The sequence below is a fragment of the Dermacentor andersoni genome, chromosome 4 (assembly GCF_023375885.2).
Source record: "Dermacentor andersoni chromosome 4, qqDerAnde1_hic_scaffold, whole genome shotgun sequence".
Taxonomy (NCBI): Eukaryota; Metazoa; Arthropoda; class Arachnida; order Ixodida; family Ixodidae; genus Dermacentor; species Dermacentor andersoni.
The window spans coordinates 6,837,248-6,865,157 of NC_092817.1; the positions used below are offsets into that span (position 1 = coordinate 6,837,248).

The window sequence follows — 27,910 nt, forward strand, 5'->3', positions numbered from 1 at the left end:
AAAAAAAAAACCCACTATGAACTACCACGTCCAAATTTTCTGATACCCTATTGCGAACTGTGCTTTTGTACGTCTCCGTCTTTTGTCGTTTCCCTACTTTTCTTCCACCAATCCTCCAATCGCCTCTTACTGATGTCTATTGCGGACCTGTTTGCTTTACCACTGCTCCCGCTGAACCCAAGGGCTTCAAGGAGGCCAGTGGTGCCTAAATCGACCGCTGGGTAGACGTCCTCACATTCTAATAAAATATGTTCCGTCGTTTCCCTAGCTTTACCGCAGCAAGCACATGTTTCTTCTTCATTCCTATATCTCGCTTTATAGGTGCGTGTTCTAAGGCATCCCGATCTCGCTTCGAAAAGTAATGAGCTTCCCTTTGAGTTATCATAAATGGTTTCTCTCCTAATTTCGTTTTTTCCCCTTAAGTAGTTACTCATGGCAGGTTTCTTTTCCATTGCCGCCACCCATGAGATTAATTCAGCCTCTCTGACTTTCCGCTTGACCTTCTTTGTTGCTGTGTTGCCCACCCCACAGGCCGCATACTTGCTGGTAAGCTTCCTAGTTCTTTTCCTCCACTGTGAATCAATGTTTTGCCTGTACAGATACCTGAACACTCTCCCAGCCCATTTACTTTCCTCCATATTCCTCAGCCGTTCTTCGTACTCAATTTTACTGCGGGCTTCCCTCACTTCAAAACTAGTCCAGCCCATATCCCCTTGCACAGCTTCATTTGTAGTCTTCCCGTGAGCGCCCAATGCGAGGCGACCCACTGACCTTTGGTTCCCGTCGAGTCCTGATTGTACCCCTGATTTAAAGCAAACAACCGCATTTCCAAAAGTAAGTCCTGGAACCATTACCCCTTTCCACATACCCCGGAGGACCTCGTACCTATTGTATCCCCATAGCGCTCTGTGCTTCATTATGGCTGCATTTCTCTTCCCCTTGACTGTTATGGTTTTTTCCTGTGTTTCCATATATCCGTTGCCTTCGTTTATCCATATACCAAGGTATTTATATTCTGTTACCCGAGGTATTTCTTGGCCCTGTATCTCCACTGTCTGTTCACTGTTTTCATTGAATACAATAACACCTGATTTTCTAACACTAAATTTCAAACCTAACTTGTTGCCTTCCTGTCCACAGATATTAGCCAGACGTTGCAAATCACTTTGCTTGTTTGCGAGCAACACAATGTCGTCCGCATAAAATAAACCTGGGAGTTGCTGCTCTATTACTGTACCTGCCTGTTTGTATGAGAGATTAAACCCGATATTACTTCCTTCTAGCGCCCTCTCCATCCTCACCATGTACATCATAAACAGCAGCGGGGATAAAGGGCACCCCTGCCTCAGTCCCTTGTTGATATGAACTTTCTCCGCGCTCCTCATCCCTTCCCATTCAATGCAAACAGTATTTTCTAGGTAAATCTCTCTCAAGAGCTGTATACAATCGTTACCTAAGCCTTCCCCTTCCAGAATATCCCACAAAATGCTGCGGTCTACGTTGTCGTATGCTCCTGTAATGTCCAAAAAGGCTACATACAACGGTCTGCTTTCTGCTTTTGATATTTCAATACACTGAGTAAGAACAAACAAGTTATCATCCAAACGCCTACCTATTCTAAAGCCATTCTGAAGCTCTCCCAAAATGCCATTATTTTCTGCCCATGCTTGAAGCTTTAATTTCACTGCCTGCATTGCTAGCCTGTATATTACCGATGTAATGGTCAACGGTCTATACGAGTGAATTCTGTCTTTCTCCCCCTTACCTTTATAAATTAAATTCATTCTACTTTGTCGCCAACTGTCTGGTATTCGTCTATCTTTTAAAGTTTTTTCAACTGCTTTCACGAGAGCTTCCTTACTTTTTGGTCCCAGTTCATTTATCAGCCTAACGGGAACCTCGTCTAGCCCTGTGGCTGTGCGCTTAGGAATTTTCTCTTCCGCTTTCTTCCAGTTTAAATTTGTAAGCACTAGCTCCTTTCCCCCTTGGGTCTCTTTCATGCTCTTTTTTTCTTCAAATACAACCTTGTCCTTGCCTTGGAAAGATTCGGCTGTTACTTTTTGGATGTAATTTATTGCTGCTTCTCCTTCCAGTCTGTTTTCATCTTCGTCTAGGATATGTTGTTGTATTGTTGTTGCCTTCCTGCCTAATAATTTTATGTGATTCCAAAATATTCTAGGTGCAGCCTTCTTTTTCTCACGTATTTCTGACAACGCCGGTCTAATGCAGAGCCGCCTGTCGCTGCAGTTTGGAGTCATTGCAGGCAAGAGGGAAAATAATGGTGCAACACAGGACCTCCGGGATTGGCAGTTATGGTGGTCGCGGAGGTCATGCATATGCGTACGGAGCTCGCTGATTGCTTGTTGTGGTTTTTCCTGCCGCATTTGCATATCCTTTATGTGCACGGGAAGCGCTGCATTTCTAAATATCTCTGTGTGTGTATGTGCGTTTCTTCAGTGAAACCTGACAACCGCCTTTCTGGCTGATGCAACATGAAAGGAATCATATGCAACCCAACAGGCACTGTGCAGGTGCTCCTTCCGGGCTTCTTATCATGATATGATTCGAAATACTAAAAACATATGCGTGCTTACCGAACGGAACGAGTAGACGAGTGTGTGTTTGTCTACTTCAACCGAAACGCTGAGCAGACGATCAGGAACACTGCATGATCTGTCGTTGGAAACGTGCAAGCTTAAATGCCGTTTTGATATATCCTAACAGTTTGCAGTGTTTATTTTTTTGGGGAATTATGTTAATTTCAATTGTTTTGAGAGCGTTTTAGTTCATACATGCAGGAAGTTTTGCACATGTTTAAATTTGGCGCGCTGAGCTCGCCGGTCGATTGCAGCAATCCCTTGTGGCGTCATCGCAGAAGCGCCCCTGGTTCTGCCATTGTGTTGCTGTACGGACGATACACTGTCCAATCTCAGTACACCATAACAGTATTTGAGGAATTTTAGCTGCAAATTATTGCCGCTAGGTGGAGTCGCGTAGGTTTTACCTCCATGGTGAATATTTTCTTGTAAGGAGTGCGGAGAGTGGACTGCTTGTCATTAGGGGTATCTTATCCGTCTCATGCGAGTATTGTTGATACGACAGCGAGTGATTGTCCTAAGCTTTGGCGTTTGTGTCGGCCTTGACCGCGTCGCAACTCGCATCAGCACGGCTTCAACAGCGAGGCTCGGCCGTGAGACCAGCACCGGAAGATGGCCGCTATCCGGAAAAAGCTTGTGATAGTTGGCGATGGAGCTTGTGGAAAGACCTGCCTTCTCATCGTGTTTAGCAAGGACCAGTTTCCAGAGGTTTACGTCCCAACAGTGTTCGAAAATTACGTGGCTGATATCGAAGTGGATGGCAAGCAGGTGCGTATGGCCGGTAGCTCTACGAGCGGTTGCTATCCATCGGTTTGACTCGCCCTGTTCCGTTCCCACTTTAAGCCTAATGAGGCCGCGGCGTCCCTTGTAAACAAATTTTCCAAATCTCTTTAATCACGTTTTCGCGATCTTTTGACATGCGTGCACACGGATGCTCCAGAGTGCACTCGTTTAGCTAAATATGGTTGTCGATAAGCTTTGCTTTGACAACCGTCGCCAACGAATGATCCGAGAGTAGCACATAGCTGAACCCGGCTTCGTTGCGAAAGTGATCACGTTGGTGTTCTTGGCGTCGCCTTCCGTACCATTGTCCGTACTTATGCGATTTCAGAGTTCTTTATTGCCGCTTCCCTATAGCTTATTATTTGCATGTGCTCAGTGTAGATTGGCCACCCAGACAAGCGCCTGCGTGCTGCGATGGTTGGTTACTGTTGAAGGGGGCGGGGGTCGCGCGTGGCATCGTACCGTTTTCTTTTGCCTCTCCTTTCTTTCTGTGGGTCCTGGTGAAATGCGGCTTGTTCGACAGAGCCTAAACATTAATTAGTTATTTCTGAGTTAAGAACGCTGAACGCGTCTGTCGCTTCGTCGCCGACGGTCGCGGCAGCGACGTTATCAAGCACGTTTAGGAAATTGTCCGAGGGCGTGCTTCAGGATGCGGAGCGCATGACTAACCCCCGCCGACAGTGTGAGGGAGGGGTGGGAGAAAAAGGGGTTCTTTTTTGTTTGTTTTTTTTTTCTTTTGCGCGTGTTTTACGTTTAACATCCATTTGCGCTACTGGCCGTCTTGATGTTCGAGGAGCGCCGGCTCATCGTAAGTCACGTAGTGCGGAAATTGAGAGCGCGAAATCTGTCGATGCGGCTTCGATCTGTTGATGCGGCTTCGGGTTTTGCGTTCTTCTATTAATCGTGCCACAGTGAGCAAGCTGCGTCGTCGATCTGCACTTAGCGTGCGCCGGTTTCGATGTAAGCGACCTCGCACGCTCGGTGAATCGATATGGCGTAAGTTTATATAGGTCTTCTGTGATGGCATGTCATCCCAGTCCGTCTGCTAGTGCACTTTGTCCAGCGACGCGTTTTGGCACAAAAACCCGCGCGGACGATTGGAGCGAGCTGTCTCGTTTCTCTTCACCCTTCCTAAAAAAATCACTCGCACGTTTCTTGTACTTCCCGAAACGGACCGTGCGACGTGAGCGGTCGTCGTCGGCACCGACAGTCCGCGGCCGTTTGGTTAGAGTTCGGCCTCCAGGCAGGAACGAATCTCGAACGTACTACTGCCGTGCCCAGTATGAGCTACAACGTGGGACCGCTTTGCCACGTGCTTTCGCGTTGTAGCTCATACTGAACGTAATAGTAATGATCGCCCCGCCGTTATTGTGTGTTTATTTTTTTCTCAACAACCTCAAGTTGCATGCGGTAGCTGGATGCCCCCGAGGAAACCTGATCCGGTGAAGCACTTCGCGATTCGTACCACGTAAGGAGGCCGGTCGCGATAGCTTTCTGTGGGTACCTCTCGCCGCGTTTCCTTCAGCGAACGCCTAGAGCTGTGAAAAAGTGACGTTCTGAAATTCCTAGCTTGCGCTAGCCACTTCAATAAAAGTTCACATGCCAAGACAAATTTGGGACCAAAAATTGCGCAGATGTTAGAAGATTGACAACTGGTAGTTGACGATTTCTTTTAATAGTCTTCGTAATACTCTTTGAAGAGAGCACAAACGCTGATAATGTACGACGAGAGCCTTTTAAACACAAGGTGTGTTTAATAACAAGCCAATTAGAAATTGTGGAGGGTGAAAGGCAGACTGTAGCACCGGAGCTTGTTTCACGATGTCACTAATTTTATTTAAGCAAGTGTCCGTGTAATGCGTAGCATAATGACCCCGCAACCTTCGAACGAATGATGGATTCTCTCCTTAGGGGCTATAAGTAGTCTGCTTGTCTTTGCTAGATGTGATTGTCTTTTCGCCTACTTTTGAGAACAATCTGTCTTGCCTGTCAGCCACCTCAATGTATTTCGCCGCACTGGCCTGCAGCTTAACTCCTCTAAGTGTCATTTCGCTCGACATCACATCGTCATTCTTGGTCACCTTGTTAGTGCTAGGGGTGTCCAACTTGACCCCGGCAAGGTGCGTGCAGCTCAAGACTTTCCTGTTCCTCGCTCAGTCGGAGATATCCGCAGCTTTGTCAAGAATTGTGCCGACTGCCCAGCCGCTTACTGACCTACTCAAAAAGAATGTCTCTTTTTGTTGGAGTCAAGAGCAAGCTACCACATTTAGCATCCTGTTTACTTACATCACTGCCCATTTTGGCACAGTTTGACCGCTCAGCCCCTACAGAAGTTCGTACCGACGCTAGTGGCCACAGCGTAGGTGCAATCCTTGCGCAACGCGACGACCAGGAACGTGTCATTGCCTACGTCAGCCACCTTCTCTCGTCGGCGGAGCGTAATTTTCGGTAACCGAGCGTGGATGCCTCGCTTTAGTCTGGGCTGTCGCAAAATTCAGCCCTTACTTATATGGCTGCATGTTTTCTGTCGTCACGAACCACCACACCCTTTGCTGGCTCTTGTCGCTGAAGGATCATACAGGAAGGCTTGGTTGCTGTGCTTTAAGGCTGCAAGAGTGCACCTTTGGTGTTCCGTACAAGTCTGGCCGGATGCACAGAGATGCTGACTGTTTGTCACGCTACCCTGTCTACCCTCCCGACACTGCTGTGCATGAAACCAGTGACTTCATCATGGCTATTTCAGATCTGGCCAACATTCATGCTGAACAGAAAAGTGACTACACGTTTCAATCTATAATACGCCGCCTCCATTCTCGTTGGCCCTCTTCATTGCTCTGTCTGTTTGAGCTTCACAATATTCTTTACTGTCAGGTGTTTAGTACCACTCCCGGTGGCCCGGAGCTTCTGCTTGTTCTCCCCAAGTAACTTCATGCTACTGTTCTCAAATAACTCTACGATGGCCTAGCCACTTGGCCATCTTCAGGAGTACCCTGCACATATCACTGCGTGCGGCGCCGGTTTTTCTGGCCTTGTCTGTTCCGATCTGTTCGATGCTACATTGCGTGTGACCTTTGTCAGCGACGTATACGGCGCTCGGCATTACCTGCAGGACTTCTACAGCCTATTGACGTACCCAAGGAGCCGTTCTACCGCATCAGTGTAGACCTCCACCCATTCCCTATGTCCACTTCAGGGAATAAGAGGGTCGTACTTCTGACTGGCTATACCACGCAGTGTGCCATCACGCGAGCTTTGCCGACCAGTTGTGCCACTGACGTCGCCGATTTCATACTTCATGACATTATCCTTCATCATGGTGTCCCTAGGCACCTGCTCACAGACTGAGGCCACTATTTCTTGTCCAGAGTTGTCGATGACCTCTTTTCCTGTTCAGTGGAGCACAAGCTCACTATTGCATACCACCTGCAGACCAACTGGCTCACCAAGAGGCTGAACCACACTTTAAATATGCTGGTGAAGACGATCATCAGGACTGGGACAGCACTTTGCCATACTTCACATTCGCATACCACTAATCCCGTCATGACACCGCTGGTTTTTCGCCATTTTACCTTCCGTTTGGCTGCCACCCAGCATTGCCTTTTGACCCGTTACTACCACCTGCTGTCACACAACACTGCACAGAGTATGCCCATGATGCTGCCGCACGAGCCCATCTGGCACGTCAAGTTGCTTATGAGCAACTCTCAGACTCACAATTATTTCAGAAAGACCGCTGTGACTGCAACCGCCGACATCTCTGCTTTTCTCTGGAATCTCTTGTGCTTCTCTGGACTCCACCTCTTCGTGTCTTTCTGAAAAGCTTTTGTCACGTTACACTGGACGTTACAAGGTTTTATGGCAACTAGTGACGTTAACTGTGAGATCAGGCCACTGTACAGTTCACCATATACCCTGTCATCTCGTGACGTCATGCACATATCCCAGTTGATGCCATACTTTTCCGCCGCCTCCACCTTGTGTAATTAGTCTGCGCCAAGACAGCGCTCTGCCCGACAGGGAAGCTAGATGTTACAAGCCACCTCCTTGGACTAATGAAGCCGACGACGATGGCCATGATGTTGCACATGTTCAGCCATCGTGGCCATCCCTGTAAATTGTCTCTGCTTATAATCGTGCTTCGCTTTCATCTATTTGATGCCCCGTCCCAGTATTTAGAATTCATACTTCTCTTTCAACAACCATCATGTTCGAATTCATCAGTGTGAATCATGATCCTTTCTTTTGCGCCATAATCTCATTTTGGTCTGTTGTTGGTACCTTTAGATTTTGTCTTAGGAGGTGGTTAGCAGGCAAGGCAGCAACATGGATTATGCAATACGTACATAGCCTGTGCTCACTGTGGGATACCTTTGTTACTCACTGTTATTGTCTGCTGTGCAAAGGAAAAATATTTTGCTCACAAGGGTCTTGAAGCAACTTTTCAATGCTACCAGATTTTGCCCCATTTATATGGATGCCCAGCATCTCGAAAACTGCGAAGTTGGTGGTCACAAACAGAAGCTATATAATTAACAAGTTCAAAAATTTAAACAAATGAATACCGGCTTCCCCTCCTGCATTTCTCATTACACCACACAGCAAATTGCAGTGTTGCAATGCAGACAAGTCCAGGAAGTTTTTGGCAAAACCTGCTTGGCAGGAATGATTGAGTGCTGACATCAGATTTGTGGGCGCATGCATCAAAGAGGTCTTGACATCTGCTGTCGGAGCATCATCAACTCGCCATTAGACATGCTGTATAGCAGTCTTGGAATATGCCACTCCACCTACAGGTAATTACAATAGAAATGCCTTGTGCAGCCCCTTTAAGCAGTAATTTTCTGTGGGAAAGTCGGTTCTAACACATTAAGCATCATTTTCAGCACCATTATGTACAGGTGCAGAAAGGATGAAGACCTGGAATTTTTCAGGGAGTTCTATTGCATGATCAAATGAGGACTTCATATCATAGCTATAAAAAAATAATCGCATAAAACACACAATCAGCTATTTCATGTGCAGTGTACTTCAATTATGATCAGCCATTCGAGAAGAGAGATTCTGAATTTGTAGGAGAGGAGCCAGCAACTACATGACCACATAGTGGTGCCACAAACAAATGTCCTATGGTTTTGCAAAGCTATGAGAATTAGTGTAACGCACACATCACCGGAGTCTTCCCCTCCCCCCTTCTAGTTTTTTCCATGTGCTTATTCCCTTCATCAGCTATGCAAGACTAAACAGTTAGTCCTATTGTACAACTTGTATAGGTTGCACATAATAAATTTTGCATAAGTACAATTAGAAGAGTCCTTAAGATGTGTGCAACACCATGTCTACCAGCTTTTATGATTTTATCATAAAATGCGAGATTTTGGTGCTTGCTTATGATCGTCGTATTCATACCGATTGTTTTACACTTCTTAATTTGTCGACAGCTTAAGGCAAAATTCATTTTAAGAGTACAGGTACAGTCGCCCAACAATTTTTCAGGGGCTAATTTTCAGACGTGCACATTTATTCTGACCTACCAGTAGCAATTCCATTCTCTCTTAGAACCTGCACAACAGCAACTGAAATTTGAGTCTGTTCTGTGAATATTTCATATTTCCTTTTCTCTGTGGTGGAGCTAATTTTTCCTGCAATTATATAGCAGTTCGCCTGTCCACAGTTTCCAGAGAACAAGTTGCGTAATGTTTTTTGTTTATATATTATAGCGGCTCCTTTGTCTTCCTCAGCTGCAGCCCCACTTGGCCACGCTCCTGTGCCATGCTCAGGCTCCTCGAGGCACGTGCTCGGGAGAATAAAAACCAGTTTTCTTCCTTTTTTATTCTGGACAGTCTGCCTGTTGCCTTAGCCCACGATACATCCCATGGGTTGTGGGGCCTCATTTTGACCTCTATAATATATTGTTACAAGTGTGAAAGTCTCTTATGATTTGGGTATGTGCTGCCAGCAGTAGTGGAACACGGGGTAAGAGAAGGAAGAGGAAGAAATTCGCCTAGCGATAACGGAACCTCGGCTGGTGCTCAGCACCGTTGGTTGCATCCCAATAAACCCTCTCTACGCAGAGAGTAGCCCATAACAGAGTGGAGGAAGTGTTGGGTACACGACGTCGCCGTACTACGAAGTCGCAACCGCTTGAACTTTGCCGGAGCCACTGTCTAGCCGGTCTCTCGCCGACAACAGTCATCATGCCACAGAACGGAGGACCAGACTCAGAGCTAGTTGCAACCGTGCAAAGGTCAATGCCAGCTGCTGCCGCACACCATTACATGGAACCACGCTGTTGTGTCGGCAGCGGCAGGCAAGCGGGGGCCCGCGCCCAGCGAACGCGCGGCGAGCGCCCGACGCAGAGAGGGAGACGCGGAACGAACTGCTCCTGATGAAAACCGGCAGAGGACTGAGCCGGCTCGCGGCCGTTTATTACCAAAAAGAACTTCACACGCCAGATGACACCTCCTAATTGGTCCAAGCTCGTCACATGACAGAAGGGGGGTGCGCCATCTAGCTAGACTACTACGAAACATAAATGTATGATAACACTGAGATCTGGCAGGGGGAGACACCATACCACACACACTCATTAAGGAAAGAGCGGGAGATGTGGACGAGTGGCTTACGCATCGGGTGAGCCGATATAACCACTGGAACTCGATCACAAAGCTTGTCGTTTTATTTTTGAGAGAGACCACACTGATGCAGTTCGAGAATCACGAAGAATCCCTAACAACATGGGAACTCTTTGTTGAGGAAATAGGAAAATGTTTTGGAGACTCTGATGCCAAAAAGAAACATGCGGCGAGAACGCTTGCCCAAAGAGCTCAAACTCCGACAGAGACATGCACTGCATATATAGAAGAAGTACTCAAGTTGTGCAAGATCATAAACCTGCAGATGTCTGAGGAAGGCAGTCAGACATCTTCTGAAAGGCATTGCAGTAGACGTCTACAATTTTCTGACAGGTAGAGAAGACCTCACATCCGTCTCAGATGTCTTGCGTTACTGCTGTACATTTGAGACGTTGAAGACACGTCGTATTGCACCCAAATTTGGAGGACTGGGGAACGGGACAACTGTCGCCAGTGTCGATACAAGTCCGTCCACTGACCTTGCCTCTACTATTAGTGAAATGGTACGCGAAGGACTGTAGCGACACAATGAACTTGTGTGCAACACAGTTCAACCGCCAGCTACGTACCCAGTATATCACTCAGCGCCCGCAACAGCATGCGCTACTTTGCCACCGTCTGTGTGTCACGGACGTCAGTGTGGCTGGAATGATGTGGCCACATCCAGAGACGTATCTGACAGAACAGCGATATAGGCAACGCTTTCACCCCAGCCGTGATGTACCGAGGCGGACGGCTCCTGTTTAGCTTACTAAGGTGCCGTACCCAGCTCAGCGACCTCTGCCCGCTAAGCGCTTTGAGTGGAATTTCGTTGAGCATCCTCTGCCCTTGTGCTACAACTGTGGTATCGAGGGCCGCATCGCCAGGTACTGCAACGTGGCCGCACAATGCCGCCAGCCACCCAGGTACAACCGATCAACAATATCTAGCCAATAATGCGTTAACCGTGCATACACATATCCACACGGTATGTCCAACAAGACCCTGGGAATGCTGCGAAATCGTTCATTGGCCTCCGATAGAAGCTTGACACCACCGCCTGCCCCTCGCGTAAGCCGGTCACCGTCTCCCTGGTGCTGCTACCCTTCGCCTTCACCGGCAAACTAGTCAGCGCAGCTGTTGGAGGTGAGGCCGCTGGGCAGTCTTCGATTATGACAGAAATACCTCCGCCAATTTGCATGTTTAGAAATAAGGTTTGTGTACATGTAGATGCCGTATTCACAATGGCCTTAGTGGACACTGGAGTGACCGTTTCCGTAATGAGTTATGCATTCAAACGCCTGCTAGGACGAAAAGTGCTGTTTTCATGGGACCGTGCCGATGTGTTTCGTGGAGTGAGTGGAGAACTATTGTACCTTGTAGGTGTGTGCAGTACAGCAGTTAGCTTGGGCTGTGAAACGTTGAACGCGGAGTTGGTAGTTTTACCTTATGCTACGCATGACATAATTCTGGGTCTCGATTTTCTGAAGCTGTGTGGTGCCAATGTAAATTGCTAAACGGGAGAAATTACAGTAGATTTGAGCCTTCCCGTCATATTTGTGGAACACCTGCAGTGTTGCGAAAGTGCCCTTTGTGTGTCCGCAGATACCATCATACCGCCGTTGTCTCTCAAATGTGTCCCAGTTGCCTGCTCTCCTGCAACCAACAGAACAGTTGCATTAAGAAGAATGTTCTAGGGCCATATTGTACACTGTCGGTTATCGATGGGCACACTGTCTTATGTACGATAAATTGCTCCAATGAAACCACAATACTACCGGAGGGTCTGAAACTTGCGGCTATTCGTGAACATCAAGTATTGGCGCTCGCCATCCTTGCAGAAGCCCCTGATGCCAAGGATGAGCCCTATTCGGATGCATGTGCCACGGACACTTCCATGATGGCTATGATAAACAAATCGCTCAGTACTAACCAACGTCAGGAACTGGCAAATGTTCTACGAAAACACTTCGCAGTGTTCGAATTTTCCTAGCAAGAGGCTCCGCCATCCTTTCCCCCTTCTCGTGTACAGCATCGCATAGACACAGGATCTCGCCAGCCTCTGCGACAAAAGCCATACCAGGTGTCGCCTTCGGAGCACAAGGTGATCAGTGACCAAGTCCATGACATACTAAAAAAAGAACGTTATCCTAGAGTCGAGTAGTCTGTGGCAGCCCCAGTAATTCTAGTCAAAAAGAAAGATGGCACATGGCGATTTTGCGTTGACTACCGCTGCCTCAACGCCGTTACCAACAAAGATGTATACCCTGTGCCACGGATTGATGATACTATAGATTGCTTTTCTTCGGCCTCATACTTTTCAAGTGTAGACTTGTGGTCTGAATACTGGCAGATTCCGATGCACAAGGCAGACAAGGAAAAAACAGCATTCGTTACACCAGACGGACTTTTCGAATTTAATGTGATGTCGTTCGGGTTGTGTAACGTGCCTGCAACTTTTGAGCGCTTCATGGACAACATTTTGCATGGCTTGAAGTGCGAAGTCTGCATGTGTTATCTGGATGATGTCATGATTTTCGGACGCACGTTTAGTGAACACAACGCTCACCTCAGTCTTGTACTAGAGTGCCTAGTCAAAGCATGCTTGGTACTAAACTCCAAGAAATGTCTCTTTGGAGAATTCCAAACACTAGTTCTAGGCCACCTAGTGGACAAAGAGGGCGTAACACCTGATCCAGCGAAAACGGCGGCGGTTAAAGCCTTTCAGCAACCTCGCTCAGTGAAAGAGCTACGAAGCTTCTTGGGCCATTGCTCATACTTCCGTTGGTTTATTTCCGGATTCACTCACATCGCGCATCCACTGACGTTTCTGCTCCAGAAAGGCGTTCACTTGACTGGACCCCAGAATGTGTGTATGCTTTTCGTGAACTGAAGTTCCGTTTGACGTGCCATCCAGTTCTCAAACACTTTGACCCCTTGGCTCCCACAGAACTGCACACGGATGCCAGCGGTATTGGTCTCAGCGCTGTTCTTACTCAGCACTTTGACACCAAAGAACACGTCGAAGCATACATGAGTCGCTCTCTAAGCAAGCCTTAGCGCAATGACACCGTCACAGAACAGGAATGTCTCACGGTAATTTTCGCAGTGCAGCGCTTTTGGTTATACCTGTACGGGCGTCCTTTGACCATCGTTACAGACCATCACTCTTTGTGCTGGTTCGTCACTCTGCGTGATCCATCAGGTAGGCTTGCATGTTGGACACTGTCTGTAGGAGTACGACTTCACCATTGCCTATAAAAGTGGTCGACGGCACGCCCACGCCAGCTGCCTGTCGCGGCTACCGCTTTCCACGACGGACTGTTACGCGGACAACTTTGCCCGCTACATCGTATTCTTGGAGCCCACATTTCCTAATCTCAATATCTTTAAGATTGAGCAGCAAAACGACGCCACTTTAAAGCAACTGCTTGCTGCCTAACAGAAATCAACAGCCAATCGTTTTTACACACGTAATGGGCTTCTATACAAGAACTATTCTACCACAGGCTCACAATATCTCCTGGTGGTCCCGAAAAGTCTGCGCACTTCCATCTTGCGGGCTATGCATGACGAACCAACCTCTGGTCATTATGGGAGCAGCTAGAACACTATGCCGTCTTCAAGATTTTACTGGCCTAATATGTGTCAGACAATGCGGCAGTACGTGTCTAGCTGCAATGAATGTCAACGCCGCAAACGTCCCATAAGTACTCCTCCTGGTAGACTACACCCTGTGCCACTCCTTAGGACTCCACTCGATCAAGTCGGCATCGACCTTCCCAGCCCGTTTCCATGGTCCTCTAACGGAAATTGTTGGATAGTAGTGTGCACTAACCACCTGACACGCTACTGTAAGACGGTGGCAGTACCATCGGCTACTACAGTCGATGTGTGCCTTTTCTTGTTACATTTTATCGTTCTCCGACACGGGCCTCTTAAAGTCATTATTAGCGATCGTGGGTGACAGTTTATTGCAGATATGGTTGAAGAGATGCTCCATCCATGTTCAAGTTTTCGACGCTCTACGCCATGCCATCCACAGATGGCCTTACGGAACGCACCAACAGAACTCTCACAAAATGTTATCCATGTATGTCTCGACGGATCACAAGAACTGAGGCAGCGTCCTACCATTGTTACTTCTGCATTTAACACCGCCCAGCACGAAACTACCAGCTACAGCCCCTTCTTGCTCCTTTACGCTTGGTCGCCACGTTATACCCTTGATACGATGTTGCCATTTATCAATTGCAATGACGCCTGCATATCTGAGACCATCTGTTGTGCAGAAGCCCGCCATCTTGCTTATTTGCGCACTCATGCTTCACCAGATCGCTCTATGGCACGTTACGACCACCGACACTGACACGTGACATATGATCCAGTTGACTTAGTGTGGCTGTGGACTCCTACCAGAAAACATGGGTTATGTGAAAAACTACTGGTGCACTATGTTAGACCTTACGTTGTGTTAGACCGTATAAGCGAATTGATGTACCGCATAGCGTATCTCCTTTCATATGGTCAACACTCTTCAAAGACTGAAGCAACTCATGTTGCCCACTTGAAGCCCTGCACCGCTGGAGATGCTGTTTGACTTGCCCAGTGGGCTTCATCTGCGCGGGGGGATGTGTTACAAGTGTGAAAGACTTTTATGATTTGGGTATGTGCCACCAGCAGTAGTAGGACACGGGTTAATAGAGGGAAGAGGAAGACATTCGCCTAGCGATAACGGAACCTCGACTGGCACTCAGGACCGTTGATTGCGTCCCAATAAACACTCTACACAGAGAGTAGCCCGTAACAATAAATATATATACATATATAGATATATATAATAAGAAGCCAACAAACACTGACACCAAGGACAACATAGGGGAAATTACTTGTGCTTAATAAATGAAATAAAGAAACGATAAATTAATAGAAATTAAAGTGGATGAACAAACAACTTGCCGCAGGTGGGAACCGAACCCACAACCTTCGCATTTCGTGTGCGATGCTCTACCAATTGAGCTACTGCGCGCGCCACCGTTCGCGTGACCGTACACGCGAACGACCAGGCGTTGGGATCCAGCATGGGGCGAACATATTCGCTCGCTATCCGGTCGCGGTGAGTCGGACTTCTAGATTTGTCGCGCGCCCATCGGCATGTTTTGTGGATAGCAACTCGGCTAGCAGGCATTGATCTATGAAAGGTGCAATAAATGCCCTTGTGATTGTTTGCACTACTGTGTTGTCGTTCCTTTGTCCCAAGAGCACGGAGAACCCCACATAGTAGAACCCTGGGAGTGTTAGCCAGTGCCACCACTCACAGTGTTCTACTAGGACACATAAATACCCAAGAAAGTGGATGGGGAAACAGCGCCGCGGTAGCTCAATTGGTAGAGCATCGCACGCTAAATGCGAAGGTTGTGTGTTCGGTTCCCACCTGCGGCAAGTTGTTTTTTCATCCACTTTAATTTCCATTCATTTATCGTTTCTATATTTCATTTATTAAGCACAATTTCCCCTATGTTGTCCTTGGTGTCAGTGTTTGTTGGCTTCTTATGATATGAATAATAAAAATTGTGCCCCTCTGCTAACCCCATTTCTTCTCGTTTATATATATATATATATATATATATAATATGTGTATATATATGTGTGTGTATGTATATATATGTATATTTACCCGGACCCAGAACTGCTTTTTTTCTGGTATATATATGTATATACATTGTTGCAGGAGAAAAGCAGGCCCATGAGTGTAAAATGTATATTTACAACTGTTGAATATGGTGCTCGGGCAACAGCCAGTCTTCTTACTCTAGTTCATGTCACCTTCTTCTTTTCCTTCACTGTAACATCACCCTCCCGGCGGGTTAGCTCCGTCCTGGTGCAAGTTATGGAGCCTCACTTAATGGGGGGACAGAGGGCTTGAGCCTGGCAACGTGAACAACATCGCTGGTGACGTTCGGAGGCACTGAAGGCCCACCGACTGCAGCAATCTCGTATGTCACATTGGACAGTTCATGTAAGATCTGGTACAGACCAGAATAATGGGAAAGTAGTTTTTCCGACAAGCCGTTGCGACGTGAAGGCATCCTGACTTATACATAATAGAAAATGTATATTCTTGTAGACTCAATGCCCAACGTGCAAGTTGTCCAGTTGGGTCCTTCAAAGAGGAGAGCCAGCAGAGGGCGTGATGATCGGTTACGACACAGAAGCTCCGACCAAAAAGATCGTCGAAATTTCGCAACCGCACATATGAGCACGAGACATTCCCTCTCAGTAATGAAGTAATTTCGCTCAGGCTCTGAAGGAAGGCGGCTGGCGTAAGGGTTGACACGCTCTTGGCCCTGTTGACGCTGAGCGAGGACAGCGCCGATGCCATGACCACTCGCGTCGGTTCTTACTTCAGTGGGCACAGAAGGGTCAAAGTGTGACAGAATCGGGGAAGTTGTAAGCTGCTAAATCAGGGTAGAGAAAGCTTTCTCCTGCAATGGTCCGCAAGAGAAAGAGACTTCTTTCTTAAGAAGGTTAAGGAGAGGGTGAGCGATGTCGGCAAATTTTTTCACAAATCGCCGGCAATAAGAGCATAAGCCCAGAAAACTACTGACATCGTTTGTTGAACAAGGTACAGGAAAATTTCGCATAGTGTGAACTTTCTGTGGATCAGGTTGAATTCTGGCGGCGTTTACGAGATGGCCGAGCATGTTCATTTCACGGCGACCGAAATGGCACTTGGAGGAGTTTAGCTGAAGGCCAGCCCTGCGAAACACGAAGAGTACGGTCGTCAGGTGCCACAGGTGGCTCTCAAAGTTCGGCAAAAACACAATGACGTCATCGAGGTAACAGAGTCATGTTGACCACTTAAAACCGCGCAAGAGAGAGTCCATCATGTGCTCAAATGTAGCTGGTGGATTACATAATCCAAAGGGCATGACGTTAAATTGGTACAGACCGTCCGGTGTGACGAAGGCGGTTTATATATATATATATATATATATATATATATATATATATATATATATATATCATGATTCACAAGCAGCAGGAACTGATAAAAAAGAGGGCAGGACACTTTAATTGCTGGCCAACTGAAAAACACTTGCGCAGGGACCTCTTCTTCTGCAATGCGCAAGATCTTCGTCTTCCTCTCTGTGCCGTATACTGGATGTCGCATTTGCCTCTCTCCAGAGAGAGCATCGTCCAGATGCTCACCTAGCGGCAGGAAGATGTGTCAGACGAGGTGTGGGCACTTCATGCTTGTGCCCTGAGGTGCATGCTTGTGCCCTTGTGCCCCATGAGGTGCATGAGGACACCTCATGCTTGTGAAAATTTGTGAAAATTTATTCACAAATTGCCGGAAATAAAAGCATAAGCCCAGAAAACTACGGACATCGTTTCTTGAACAACGTACAGGAAAATTTCGCATGGCGTGAACTTTCTGTGGATCAGGTTCGATTCCGGCAGCGTTTACGAGATGGCCGAGCATGTTCATTTCACGGCGACCGAAATGGAACTTGGAGGAGTTTAGCTGAAGGCCAGCCCTGCGCTTCATGCGCACAATGTGCACAACTTCTGGTGGATGCTGCCTCGCCCTGGAGGAAGCAGGACTGTCAGGGATAACCTCATAGTTCAGGTCGCTGAGGCGTCGTAAAACCTTGTACGGACCAAAGTTCTGCCTGAGCAGCTTTTCTGAAAGCCGACGGATGGGACCCCAAACCCACACGCTCGTCCTTGTGTTGCATTTCTTCTTTTTGTCCCTGTTTGTATTGCACACAGTTTTTTTAATAAATAAACAAGACATAATATAATTAACAGTGCCGGGAGATTTGTGACTGAGTTGTAGCTGGGATTAAACGTTAACAATGCACATAACATTAATAGCAGCAAGTTGCTTGCCCCTTTCAAGCGAGTGCTGAAGTGTATGATGTGTTGAATATTGTTTATTTTTGTTTTGTTCTTTGGTGGTCCATGCCTGCAAAGATTCTGGCTTTAGTGAGCTCCTGCAACAACGCGCTCAGGTTAAAGATGACATTTATTCAGCAAGCTTTATAGTAGTGGCAGACAACGGAATTTTGCAGTATAAGTACAATTATTTAAATTTCAATAAACATTTCAATTAATGTCTCTAGCGTACAATCCTGTACTTGCAGTATTAAAGTGGGACAGTACTTGAGGTATAACCTGTTAGAAAGTTATTGCCAGGCACCAAATTCGAGAAATATGAACCCAAAATGTGCCTTGAAATGTGTTGCTGCTCCAGTAATACCCCATTTTTTTGCAATGCGAAAGCACATTAACTGTAGCAGTAAGCAATTGGTGAAAGGCAGAGAGGCAAACGGTCGAGCACTGTCCAACTTGTGCAATCACAGCATGCTCTGTAACCCAACGTGATCAGGGACTGCTGCTGAACACTGAGGTTGCCAGTGCAGCCACATTCCTATGGGAGCGCAAACCAGATAAGCTTGTGCACTTAAATGCAGACTTTAAAGGACAACAAGCGGTCAAAATTAATCCACAGCACAAGACCTCTTGTAGCCTGCGAGTTGCTTTGGGACACAAACCCCATGATTTGACTGCTTTCTAAAGCAATTGATGAAACATTAACTAATAATAGTATTACAGATTATCACACAAATTTTGTCATCTGCTGCTGCTGTGAAGCTTAGTCAGTGAAAATTGTTGTTTTGTATCGCATTTATTATTTTTAGTGATCTGAGGCGGTCATTTTGGTATAGCAGTGTTGTCAAACTGTTTGTGGAGCTTTCGTGTAGGAGCACCGGCTGTGTTGGCAAAGCATCACCTTCATGGGTAAGATGCAGCGCATCTTGCTCACCATGAATTTTTAGCAGAAAATTGAATGCTTGTAAAAGTCTGTATAATTGTTTTATTTCGTAGCCCACTCCTGCTATAGCCCAGTATATGGCCGCAGTATGTGCCATCAACCAAATAAATTTACGGACCATGGGATCTGAGAAAGAGCTGAATATATCCGCAGCCTCACAACCGAGCCTGGTATTCACATTTCCAGCCTGTTCTAGTATATGCAAACATTCTTGTGAACAGTTTCACTAGCTACTGATACAAGCTACTCAGAAATTAACTTTTTCTTAGATCCCATGGTCTAAAACCATTTTTGGTCAACTGTACAAGTACTAAATAAAATAAATTGTGCCTGCACCATGTTTTGCACTTGGTAAATCATGGTATCTGTCGTAGAGCATGGTGAACTGGTGCAGGGGGTGCAGACCCTATAGTATGCTTACCTTTTCTTCGTGTCCAATCTTCTCTCTTACTACCAGGTGGAGTTGGCACTCTGGGATACGGCTGGTCAGGAGGACTACGACCGGCTGCGGCCGCTGTCTTACCCAGACACAGACGTAATCTTAATGTGCTTCAGTATCGATTCGCCTGACTCCCTGGAGAACATTTTAGAGAAGTGGCACCCGGAAGTTAAACACTTCTGCCCAAGCGTCCCCATAGTCCTGGTCGCTAACAAGAAGGACCTGCGTTCAGACCCAGCCACAATCAAGGTGTGTCACCATGACTGCATGCATGCAGTTGCAAATGCAAGATCCACGTTTATTGCTCTCTTCCCCTACCTTCCATACGCCTATTCTTGAAGAAGCTCAAATACTGCCCTTTTTGTATAGCAATTTGATAAGAGCGCTGCAGTGCAGATTCATTCTCATTGTGGGAACGTGGAAAAGTTGAATGTATTATTTAAGAAATGAGCTCGAGTGACTTTTGTGAAAAACAACGAAAGCATTTAATTTATAGAACGACTGTGCCTTCATTTTCATTCACAAAGTGGCAGGTGTAGAACCATAAGGAATACTGGTTTGTGCTCGTCCACTTCGCAGTGAAAGAGGCCACAAGATCAGTTTAAATCATATCCTCTGGGGCTGTGTTCAGATTCCTGTCCCCATACATAGTGTTCACACACTGTCACATTATCTTCTGGATTTGGTCATCTGCCATATTGAAGACCACAGAAGCATTTGCTAACACAGTGTGTCACTGCTTCTCTGCTGTGAGAGTTCCAAGTTTCTTATGAATCGTGATGGCGAAGACCAAACAGCATGAATTGTGACCTTCTGTTGTTTAGCTTGGGGTTTCCACAAGGGCTCGCTACAAAGCAAAAGTAAACATGTGCGATGGCATCAATCCATTCTCATGTGCCAAATTACGATGCACTGTCATCAACTACTTAGTCTTGTCTACAAATTACATATTGTTGACTAAAATAGAGGCACACAAGGCTCTGGAGGCCCACAATTGCTGTATTTACTTGATATTAACGCGCCCTCAATTGTAACGTGCACCTGTTTCCCGCGACCAAAAAAAAGGGGGGGGGGGACACTCTCAATTGTGTAATACACCTGTTTGCCGTGACCTAAAAAAAGTCCTTTACAGCACCGCACACCTCATTCTTTCATACAGAAATAAAACTTTCTCCAAGTTCGAAAAAACAAGGATTTACTCCCAATGCACTGAAGTTGCGATAAATAAAAAAAAGTTTGTTTCACCTACAAGGTGAAGCATCGATCACGATAGCAAATTAGTAGAGCTATACGAAAAGTAAGGATAGTAAATTTATCGGCCGTATAAACTTTTAAATATTCGCTTACTAGCTAAATTAACAAGCATGGTGTCACGCGTGCACAAGCAAACATGAACATGTCTCACTCAATAACTGTAGAAACTCTTTATCAAAATGCTGGAGCGAGGAAGTGCAGTAACAGGAGTGAAGGAATTGACCTCTGTGTGGCCTCTTGCTTCAATGTGAACTAAGTGACGAGAACACAGCGCTGTGTGCCTAGATGTGTAGACTCTTGTCTCCGTCGCAGATTGTTTTCAAGATAGGGGCCTCACGGCCATGCCGTACGTAGCAGCCGCCGGTGTAGAATGCCTCTCCTGTTTCCTCCAGTCCTGCATGCAAGTTTCGGGAACTCCGAACGCCCATGATATAGCCAGATTTCCATGTGTCTCCGCACACGTGATCTCTTTCCTTTTAATTGAGATATCATGATGAACTCGACATGTCCTTGCAGTCGGCACTTTCATGCTGATAGAGCAAATGCAGAAGACTGGAAGACGGACGGTGCACTAACCTAAGCCAAAGGAAGCATTGCCTAAGCACATGTACTGCTGCAACACATGGAGGAAGCTACGGCAGCTAGGTTCGAAGCGTGTATTAGGTGGCCATTTTGTATTGTCGATGGTGATATGGTAACGGAGATTTAGGGTCGTACTCGATTGTAACGTGCGCGCAATTCTTGGACCCGTCTTATTGGAAAAAAAGTGTGCCTTAGATTCGAGTAAATACGGTATTTCAATAGCTGTTGAGTGAAAGGATGTTTCGAACATGACCGCTGCTTTTTTGTCTCGCTATCCTTGGCTGGTAATGAGCAGTGAGCTGAACGGCTGGTTGCTGATCACTGCAGCAGCCCAAATGCTTGGTCAATGCCTAGGCATGGTTGGCAATGTCCATCAGGCTTGGTGGCCTTCCTGTGTATTATGACATATCGGCAAACTCCACACATGCGAAGTTCTCTCTGCACTTGGCACTAGCAGCACGAAATTACTCAGCATCAGATAAAACAACAAAGGTACAATTGCAAGGACCGGTTACTCAATCATTGGTAACAAAATTCATCAAAGCTCAAAGCAAGACAGCATTGTAAATATCACGACACTGTGGTTGCTGCAAATTGTGATCGAAAGAGCTTATTCATTTGTGAAGGGTTTATTAAAAACTGGACTGGGGGCTTAACAGGAATTAAATGGCAACTGATTGCACACATGCAGATTTTTCAGGCTCTTCGTACCCCTAATGTAAACAGGAGCAAGCCAGATGCTGCAATGACGGACAGGCTGTCTACTAATTTGCTATCGCAATTGATGCTTCGCCTTGCGGACGAAACTGCAAGTTTTCGTATAGGGGATTTTTCATTCCATTAACACTTGGCACTGACACTCAGCAGCCAGTGTTCGTTGTTACAAGTGATAATGCGGCATGGGGGCATTGTAGTGAGTGCATTGTTTCATCATAACAAAACATACAAATATTGATGCTGCAGCAGCTTCTCATTGTGATTACTGATATATTATTTAAACTGGTATCGTCGTAAGTGGGTTAGACTGTATTGCTAGAGGTGGACGAATATCAACTTTTCCAAATACAAATAGTATTTATTGAATATTGAATAGTTAAACTAAGACACATATATTCACAGCAGGAATATTTATTTCAGTATAATTTGGTGTCACACTTGTATTGACTAGTGCAAAAATATACAGCTATCAGGGACAGATGATCAGTTTTAAACACAGTATAAACAATCTTAGTAGAAAAACTGGATGAATAGCCTCTCAATAAGATTAGAGCCTGGTTAGAAACAAGGTCTCCAGTAAAGAGTGGCTGCTGCATTACTAGCTTTCCAAAAGCAATAAGTAAATGGTTACCAAAAAAATACCAGAAGCTGCAGGGGCGAAATAATCCACTGGAGGACTTGTGTGCCTTATACACATGTAAAAGGGCTCATTGCAAGGAAATATGTCATGTGCTTGTAGCGTAAAAGACAAAACTGCAACATACGGGGTGTTTCAGCTAACTTTAGCCAGAGTTTAAGAATATGCCGATGCACTCTAAGATGGCACGACCAAATGCATGGTGCTCACTTTTGTATGTAGCGTGTCACCCTTTTTCTTGTATTTTGATTAATGAGATCAGTAGTCAAGATTAATTAACCAACTTCTAAAGAAACGAAGCTAGGGGGAAAATTCCAATTAGAAAGTTAATCTCATATTTCTTTTACGTGCACGCAAACCCACAACATCCCTCTTATTCAACCATAAATGACTTGACATCTGCAATGCTGTTTTGTAATCGGCCTTCAGCTAGAAAACCATTTTCTGTGCGCGTAAGGGAACTTTCTCTGGAAATGGGAGTTTTGATCGTTCAGTGAAGCCTGATGGTCCCAGCGAAGCCATTGCCACCGTGGCAGTGGCAGCTCATAAAATGCGGCACATTGTTCATAGAAGTTACAAAGCATGTACCACAGGCAAACATTAGAATGCATTTCCTAGTACTCCAGTCCAAGTACCATATTTACTCGCATAATGATCGCACTGGAGTAATGATTGCACCCCTGAATTTTGTCGTCAAAATTCGATTTTTTTTTCTTTCCCGTAAATGATCGCTCCTTGAACTTGTCGCAGCTATATGTCGAGTGCCAAGTCTAGCTAATGATGATCGCGCTTACCGTCTGTTGAATGCTCCGCGAACAACTCTTGAAGACATACCAAGCGGTCTGCATGCACCCAACATTAAGCAGATGCCCCATTTCATTCCTTTCATCACATTCCGAACTTCCATGAAAAAAAGAAGCTACAACCAAACTTGCCTCGACTTTATTATTTGTACGCTTCATAATGGTTTTGGTCAATAACACAAAGGGCGCCTTTCGATTCTTCTCGTCTGCACTCGTGGGCACGCAACAAATCGCGGGTGGCAACGATAGTGGCCATGTTTACACTGATACGTTTGAAGTGTACCCTATTCATACATTGACGCTTGTAACACAGCTAAGATGTTCGCCCACCCTTAGTGGAAACGTGGCGTATTAGGATAGTAGTAAAGACAAATGCCGCAGTTGCCGCGGCATGCCTGCCATGCGTTTCTATGTCACTGGCAGTTAAGCGCGCCCATCGCTGTTTCTGACGCCTCAAAGTGGACATGACTACATTATTGTCGCAAACTTTCCGATATTATTCATTACTGACACAGAAGAAACTGTTTCAATGCGCGTAATGTACTCACGCAAAGAAAAGAAATTGCGTTCGGCGCGCTCGGTTTGCTCTGCCGGCCGCCATTTATGCTTTGGTGTCCCACACTGTTTCCGTGGAAGCCGCCTGTTTGTTGACCTGTTGTCGTCCTGCAGCAAATGCGGGATGAAAAAAAAAAAGTTTTTGCGGGAAATTTAACCCACGTAATGATCGCACCCCTGCATTTGCGTCAATTCTTTGGACAAAAAAGTGCGATCATTATGCGAGTAAATGCAATACTCGTGCTTAGAATTTTACACTGATGCTTCAAAGTCGCATGCCAGCGTTTCTTGTGCTGCAGTTGGCCCATCCTTCTCAGAATCTGGCTGTTTGCATCTGGAAACAAGTATCTTTACAGCGGAGGCCTATCCACTCTTGTCAGCTGTACGGCACATCAAGGAAAGAAAACTAGAAAAGGGAGTAATATTTAGAGATCCATTGAGCGTCGTCAAAGCCCTAATCTGTCCACAAAGAAATAACACCTGTCTTTACTGAACTTTATGCTATCCTCTGCGCTTTGCACACACCTCATCAACATATATTATTCTAGGTACATGGCCACAGAGGCATTGAGTGTGATATGCTCGTCAACCGTATAGCCACATCAGTAACCACAAAAGCATGTAATTCGTCCATAGCTGTCCTTGTCATAGTTTTAAAGCCCTGCCTACGCAAGAAACTGAGGGGCCATTGGCAACATACGTGGGACACTCAAACACATAATAAACTTCACATTATTAAGCCAAACCTAGGAAACTGTCTACCAATAACAATAATATGTCGAACTGAGGTTGTTTTTTGCCATCTTAGGATAGGTTGTACGTATGGCACTCACTCGTACTTGTTAACCGGTGATGATCCTCCTGTCTGCGATAAATGTGGCAAGGCACTAACAGTCCTTCATGTCTTCTTAGTGTTGGGGAGTAGAAACTCAAAGAAAAAAGTACTTTGCCCCTGCATACAGACAACATATTCCCTTCCACCCGGCAATGTTTATAGGCATTGATCCACTATTTGACAATAAGAAAGTTTTAGCATTTTTACATGATGTTGAACATTGCATGTTATCAGCCCAAGGTATACGTAGCACATCCTCCTACTAGAGGACGCTGCTGCAATAACATTTTTATAAAGCATTACCTCCCAGCCCTTGCAGTCAAGAGCTCACTGGTGAGGTACGAGTGCTACTTCTATTGACATGTTTAGTAGATCATTCTTTAGTATTGAAGCTTTTATGATCATAGTATACACATTACTCGTCATTATTTTAATACCTGTACATTTTAAGCATTTTACAGTGACTTAGCTTTGGGCCTTTTACAGCCAAGTGACATCTACCTATCGCAGTTGACCTATTCATCTCATTCCAGTGGCGGAAGAGCTGTGCCATCCGGTGCCAAAACAGCATTTTAGCAGAAAATTGTGCTGAGGCTGTGCCAAAGTACGCATAAAAGTGACACCCTCCTTCCATTGACGCTTTGCAGCTAGCAAACCTGAAATAAAAACCAACTGCATGCTATCATCATCATCATCATGAAAAAAAAAGAGCAGAGGCCCATCCATAGAGTTTCGCACTCTATAGTGAGAAACTCTATGGGCCCATTGGAGTCGTCCAGTTGATCATTCGCACATTTTTCTATGACGGACATACAGTGCAGTGCTACTGTACCCATAGAGTTTCTCGCTATAACAACTAGAGGGAAATCTGGCGCCACCGTCTATGGGAGTTTCCTAAGGGGCGCAGTGCTGTCATGGGAATGACAGTACATGTGTCTGCGAGGCTTGTGTTGGCTGGTGTTGTAAGAGGCTTCTTCTAAAACGTGCATAGGGCTACACAAGGAATGTGTTAGAGTAAAATCTTCATAAAATGTTTCCATTCACGCATATTACATCCTCCAGTGAAGTTTACTCAGCTACAATGCATAACCAAGCAAAGAAAAGCAGGAACAGACGACAAACTGTTCCAAAGCGAGCACGAATCTTGTCGTCTGTCCTCCAACTTTAGCGGCCCGCTGATACTTTTTACGTTTCATATAATTGTACATGAAATAACAAGTTCTCATAGTTAAAACATGTTTTTATGTAATAATAAAGCTAAAACAGCTCTTTGCTTTTGTGCTGTTTTAGTAGAAAATGAATCTTTGTGACAGACGGAACGGTGCTTGCCTGGCTCTCTGAGAACGATGCCAATCCGAAGTCGCAATATACCGGCATTCCCATGCATACTACATTGTTGCAGGTGACAGAATACTTGCAAGTAAGTGATTCACAGTGACCACATCTTACAGGAGCTGGCCAAGATGAAGCAGGAACCTGTGAAAAGCGAGGAGGGTCGTGCCATGGCAGACAGGATCAGCGCCTTTGGCTACCTCGAATGCTCGGCTAAGACTAAGGAGGGCGTGCGGGAGGTGTTTGAGATGGCCACCAGGGCAGCGCTGCAGGTCAAAAAGAAGAGGAAGAAGAGGTGCTGCCTTATGTAGAGTGCTGCCAATTACTCCCACCCCCCCCCCCTCCTGCACATACCGGCAGCCACAAGCAACAAATCTTTTTCCGGACTTGTGTTCTTTTGCTCTAGTTAAATGCTATTTCTGCTGTACTGCCCCCAGTCGTTACCTGCGCACAGTGCCACAATTGTGTGTTTTTTGTTTCTCCTGTGTGGTCACGATGACTGCGCAAGTTCTCATTTTTCACGCTAGGATCTTGTTTCTCTTTTATAGTACTGTGTCGTGTTTACAATGGTTACTGCAAAGCATTTTGCCCCCCGCCAGTGAAAGGCTTCTACTGGTAGGAAGTTTGCCACTCTCTTTGATGAACCTGGTTATGTACTCACACTGTTAGTCCAGGATGAAGACACCACCATGGACATGTCTCTCTGAGTAGATAATGCCCTTATCTGCTTAGGCTTCACGGGGAGGCAGCGTCACGAGATGCCAGTCACACATTTTCTATCATGACTCGTGCCTTCTTGCTACAGTTAGACACCTCTGCTATGTGCTGTTTATCGCTCAAAATACAGCATGCCCTGTGGCCAAATTGACTAGCACGGCAGTTCGACACTTGCAAAGCTTTTTTTTTTTTTTTTTTGGTCCTTAAAGATCGCGGTTTTGCGCGTTTTGTTTGTACTGCTCCTTATTTTTGTGGCATGTAATGTCACTGAACAGTGTTAGCTTTCTTCTTCTGCTGCTGCGAGACCATGACTTTGTCATGGAAGAGCAGCTAGATGCTGTAGTTCTTTTTTTTTTTTTAATGTATGATCTCTCTGGTTGATGAATAAATGTTGTCTTAAAGCCTGTGGCAATTTTTTCTAATTATGAGGGCTAACTGCATTTGTGACACTGGTTTAAGTGATGCAGCTTCCATCTATTCTTGGTGGCCTGATGGCCTTCAACAAAAATGAGATGACACCCTGTGCAATGAGTGCACACCCCTTTCACGGCTTGCATGAGCTTGATAAGTGAAGCCTTGCCAGATTCAAGGAAGAGGTAGAGTGCAGCATGCGGTGGGGGGGGGGGGGCTTGTGTGATTGTCTATTTAAGCTGGGCATGCACGGCTGTACACTTGCAGAAAGGGGGAACTCTTTCCTCAAAGTAAGTGACAGCGGCTGGTGTTGTTAAAGCTTAGTTTTTCAATTTGGCTGCACCTACTGAACCAGTTCTCGAAAGAGCCATGCGTGTTACTGAATGAGTTCACATCAGACATGTGCAGCAAAGCATCGTGGTCCTTGGAAGATAAAACATGCAGGAATGGTCCAGCCAAGTCATCTGCTTTGGAAGGTTAAACCTTTCCAACAAATGCCTCTTAACCAAGAAAGGATATTTTGTTTAATATATCGCAATAATTGCAATTGTTGTAGAACTACATGGTGGCAACAGAATAGTGGCCACAAAGAAAGCTGTTCATATGAAATCAATTTAGCATGTTGCAAACCTTTACCAATGTGCCCTGACAAGCATTCAGGCATTGAACTTAAACCATGCCTCGTTATGCTAGCTTGAGTAACTGTCATAACTATAGCGGGAGATATTTGCACGAATTGACTAGTGCTGCACCACGTAGTGTGCTACTCAGAGCTTGCACGTTGCCTGTATT

The 27,910-nt window shown here is 45.8% G+C and overlaps 1 protein-coding gene across 3 annotated transcripts; it reads left to right on the plus strand.

Annotated features, from left to right (window-relative positions):
* The first annotated feature begins 2,984 nt into the window (after positions 1–2,984).
* Positions 2,985–27,115, plus strand: LOC126535929 (rho-related GTP-binding protein RhoC). Of its 3 annotated transcripts, none has more exons than XM_050182789.3 (3): positions 2,985–3,365; positions 19,294–19,524; positions 26,110–27,115. In XM_050182789.3, exons 1-3 carry the CDS (start codon positions 3,210–3,212, stop codon positions 26,299–26,301), a joined length of 579 nt encoding a protein of 192 aa, XP_050038746.1. In that variant the 5' UTR covers positions 2,985–3,209; the 3' UTR covers positions 26,302–27,115. The 3 variants fall into 3 exon arrangements, with proteins under 3 accessions (XP_050038746.1, XP_072143824.1, XP_072143825.1); XM_072287723.1 differs by lacking the exon at positions 2,985–3,365 and adding an exon at positions 3,851–4,188; XM_072287724.1 differs by lacking the exon at positions 2,985–3,365 and adding an exon at positions 8,095–8,176.
* Positions 27,116–27,910: the final 795 nt, after the last annotated feature.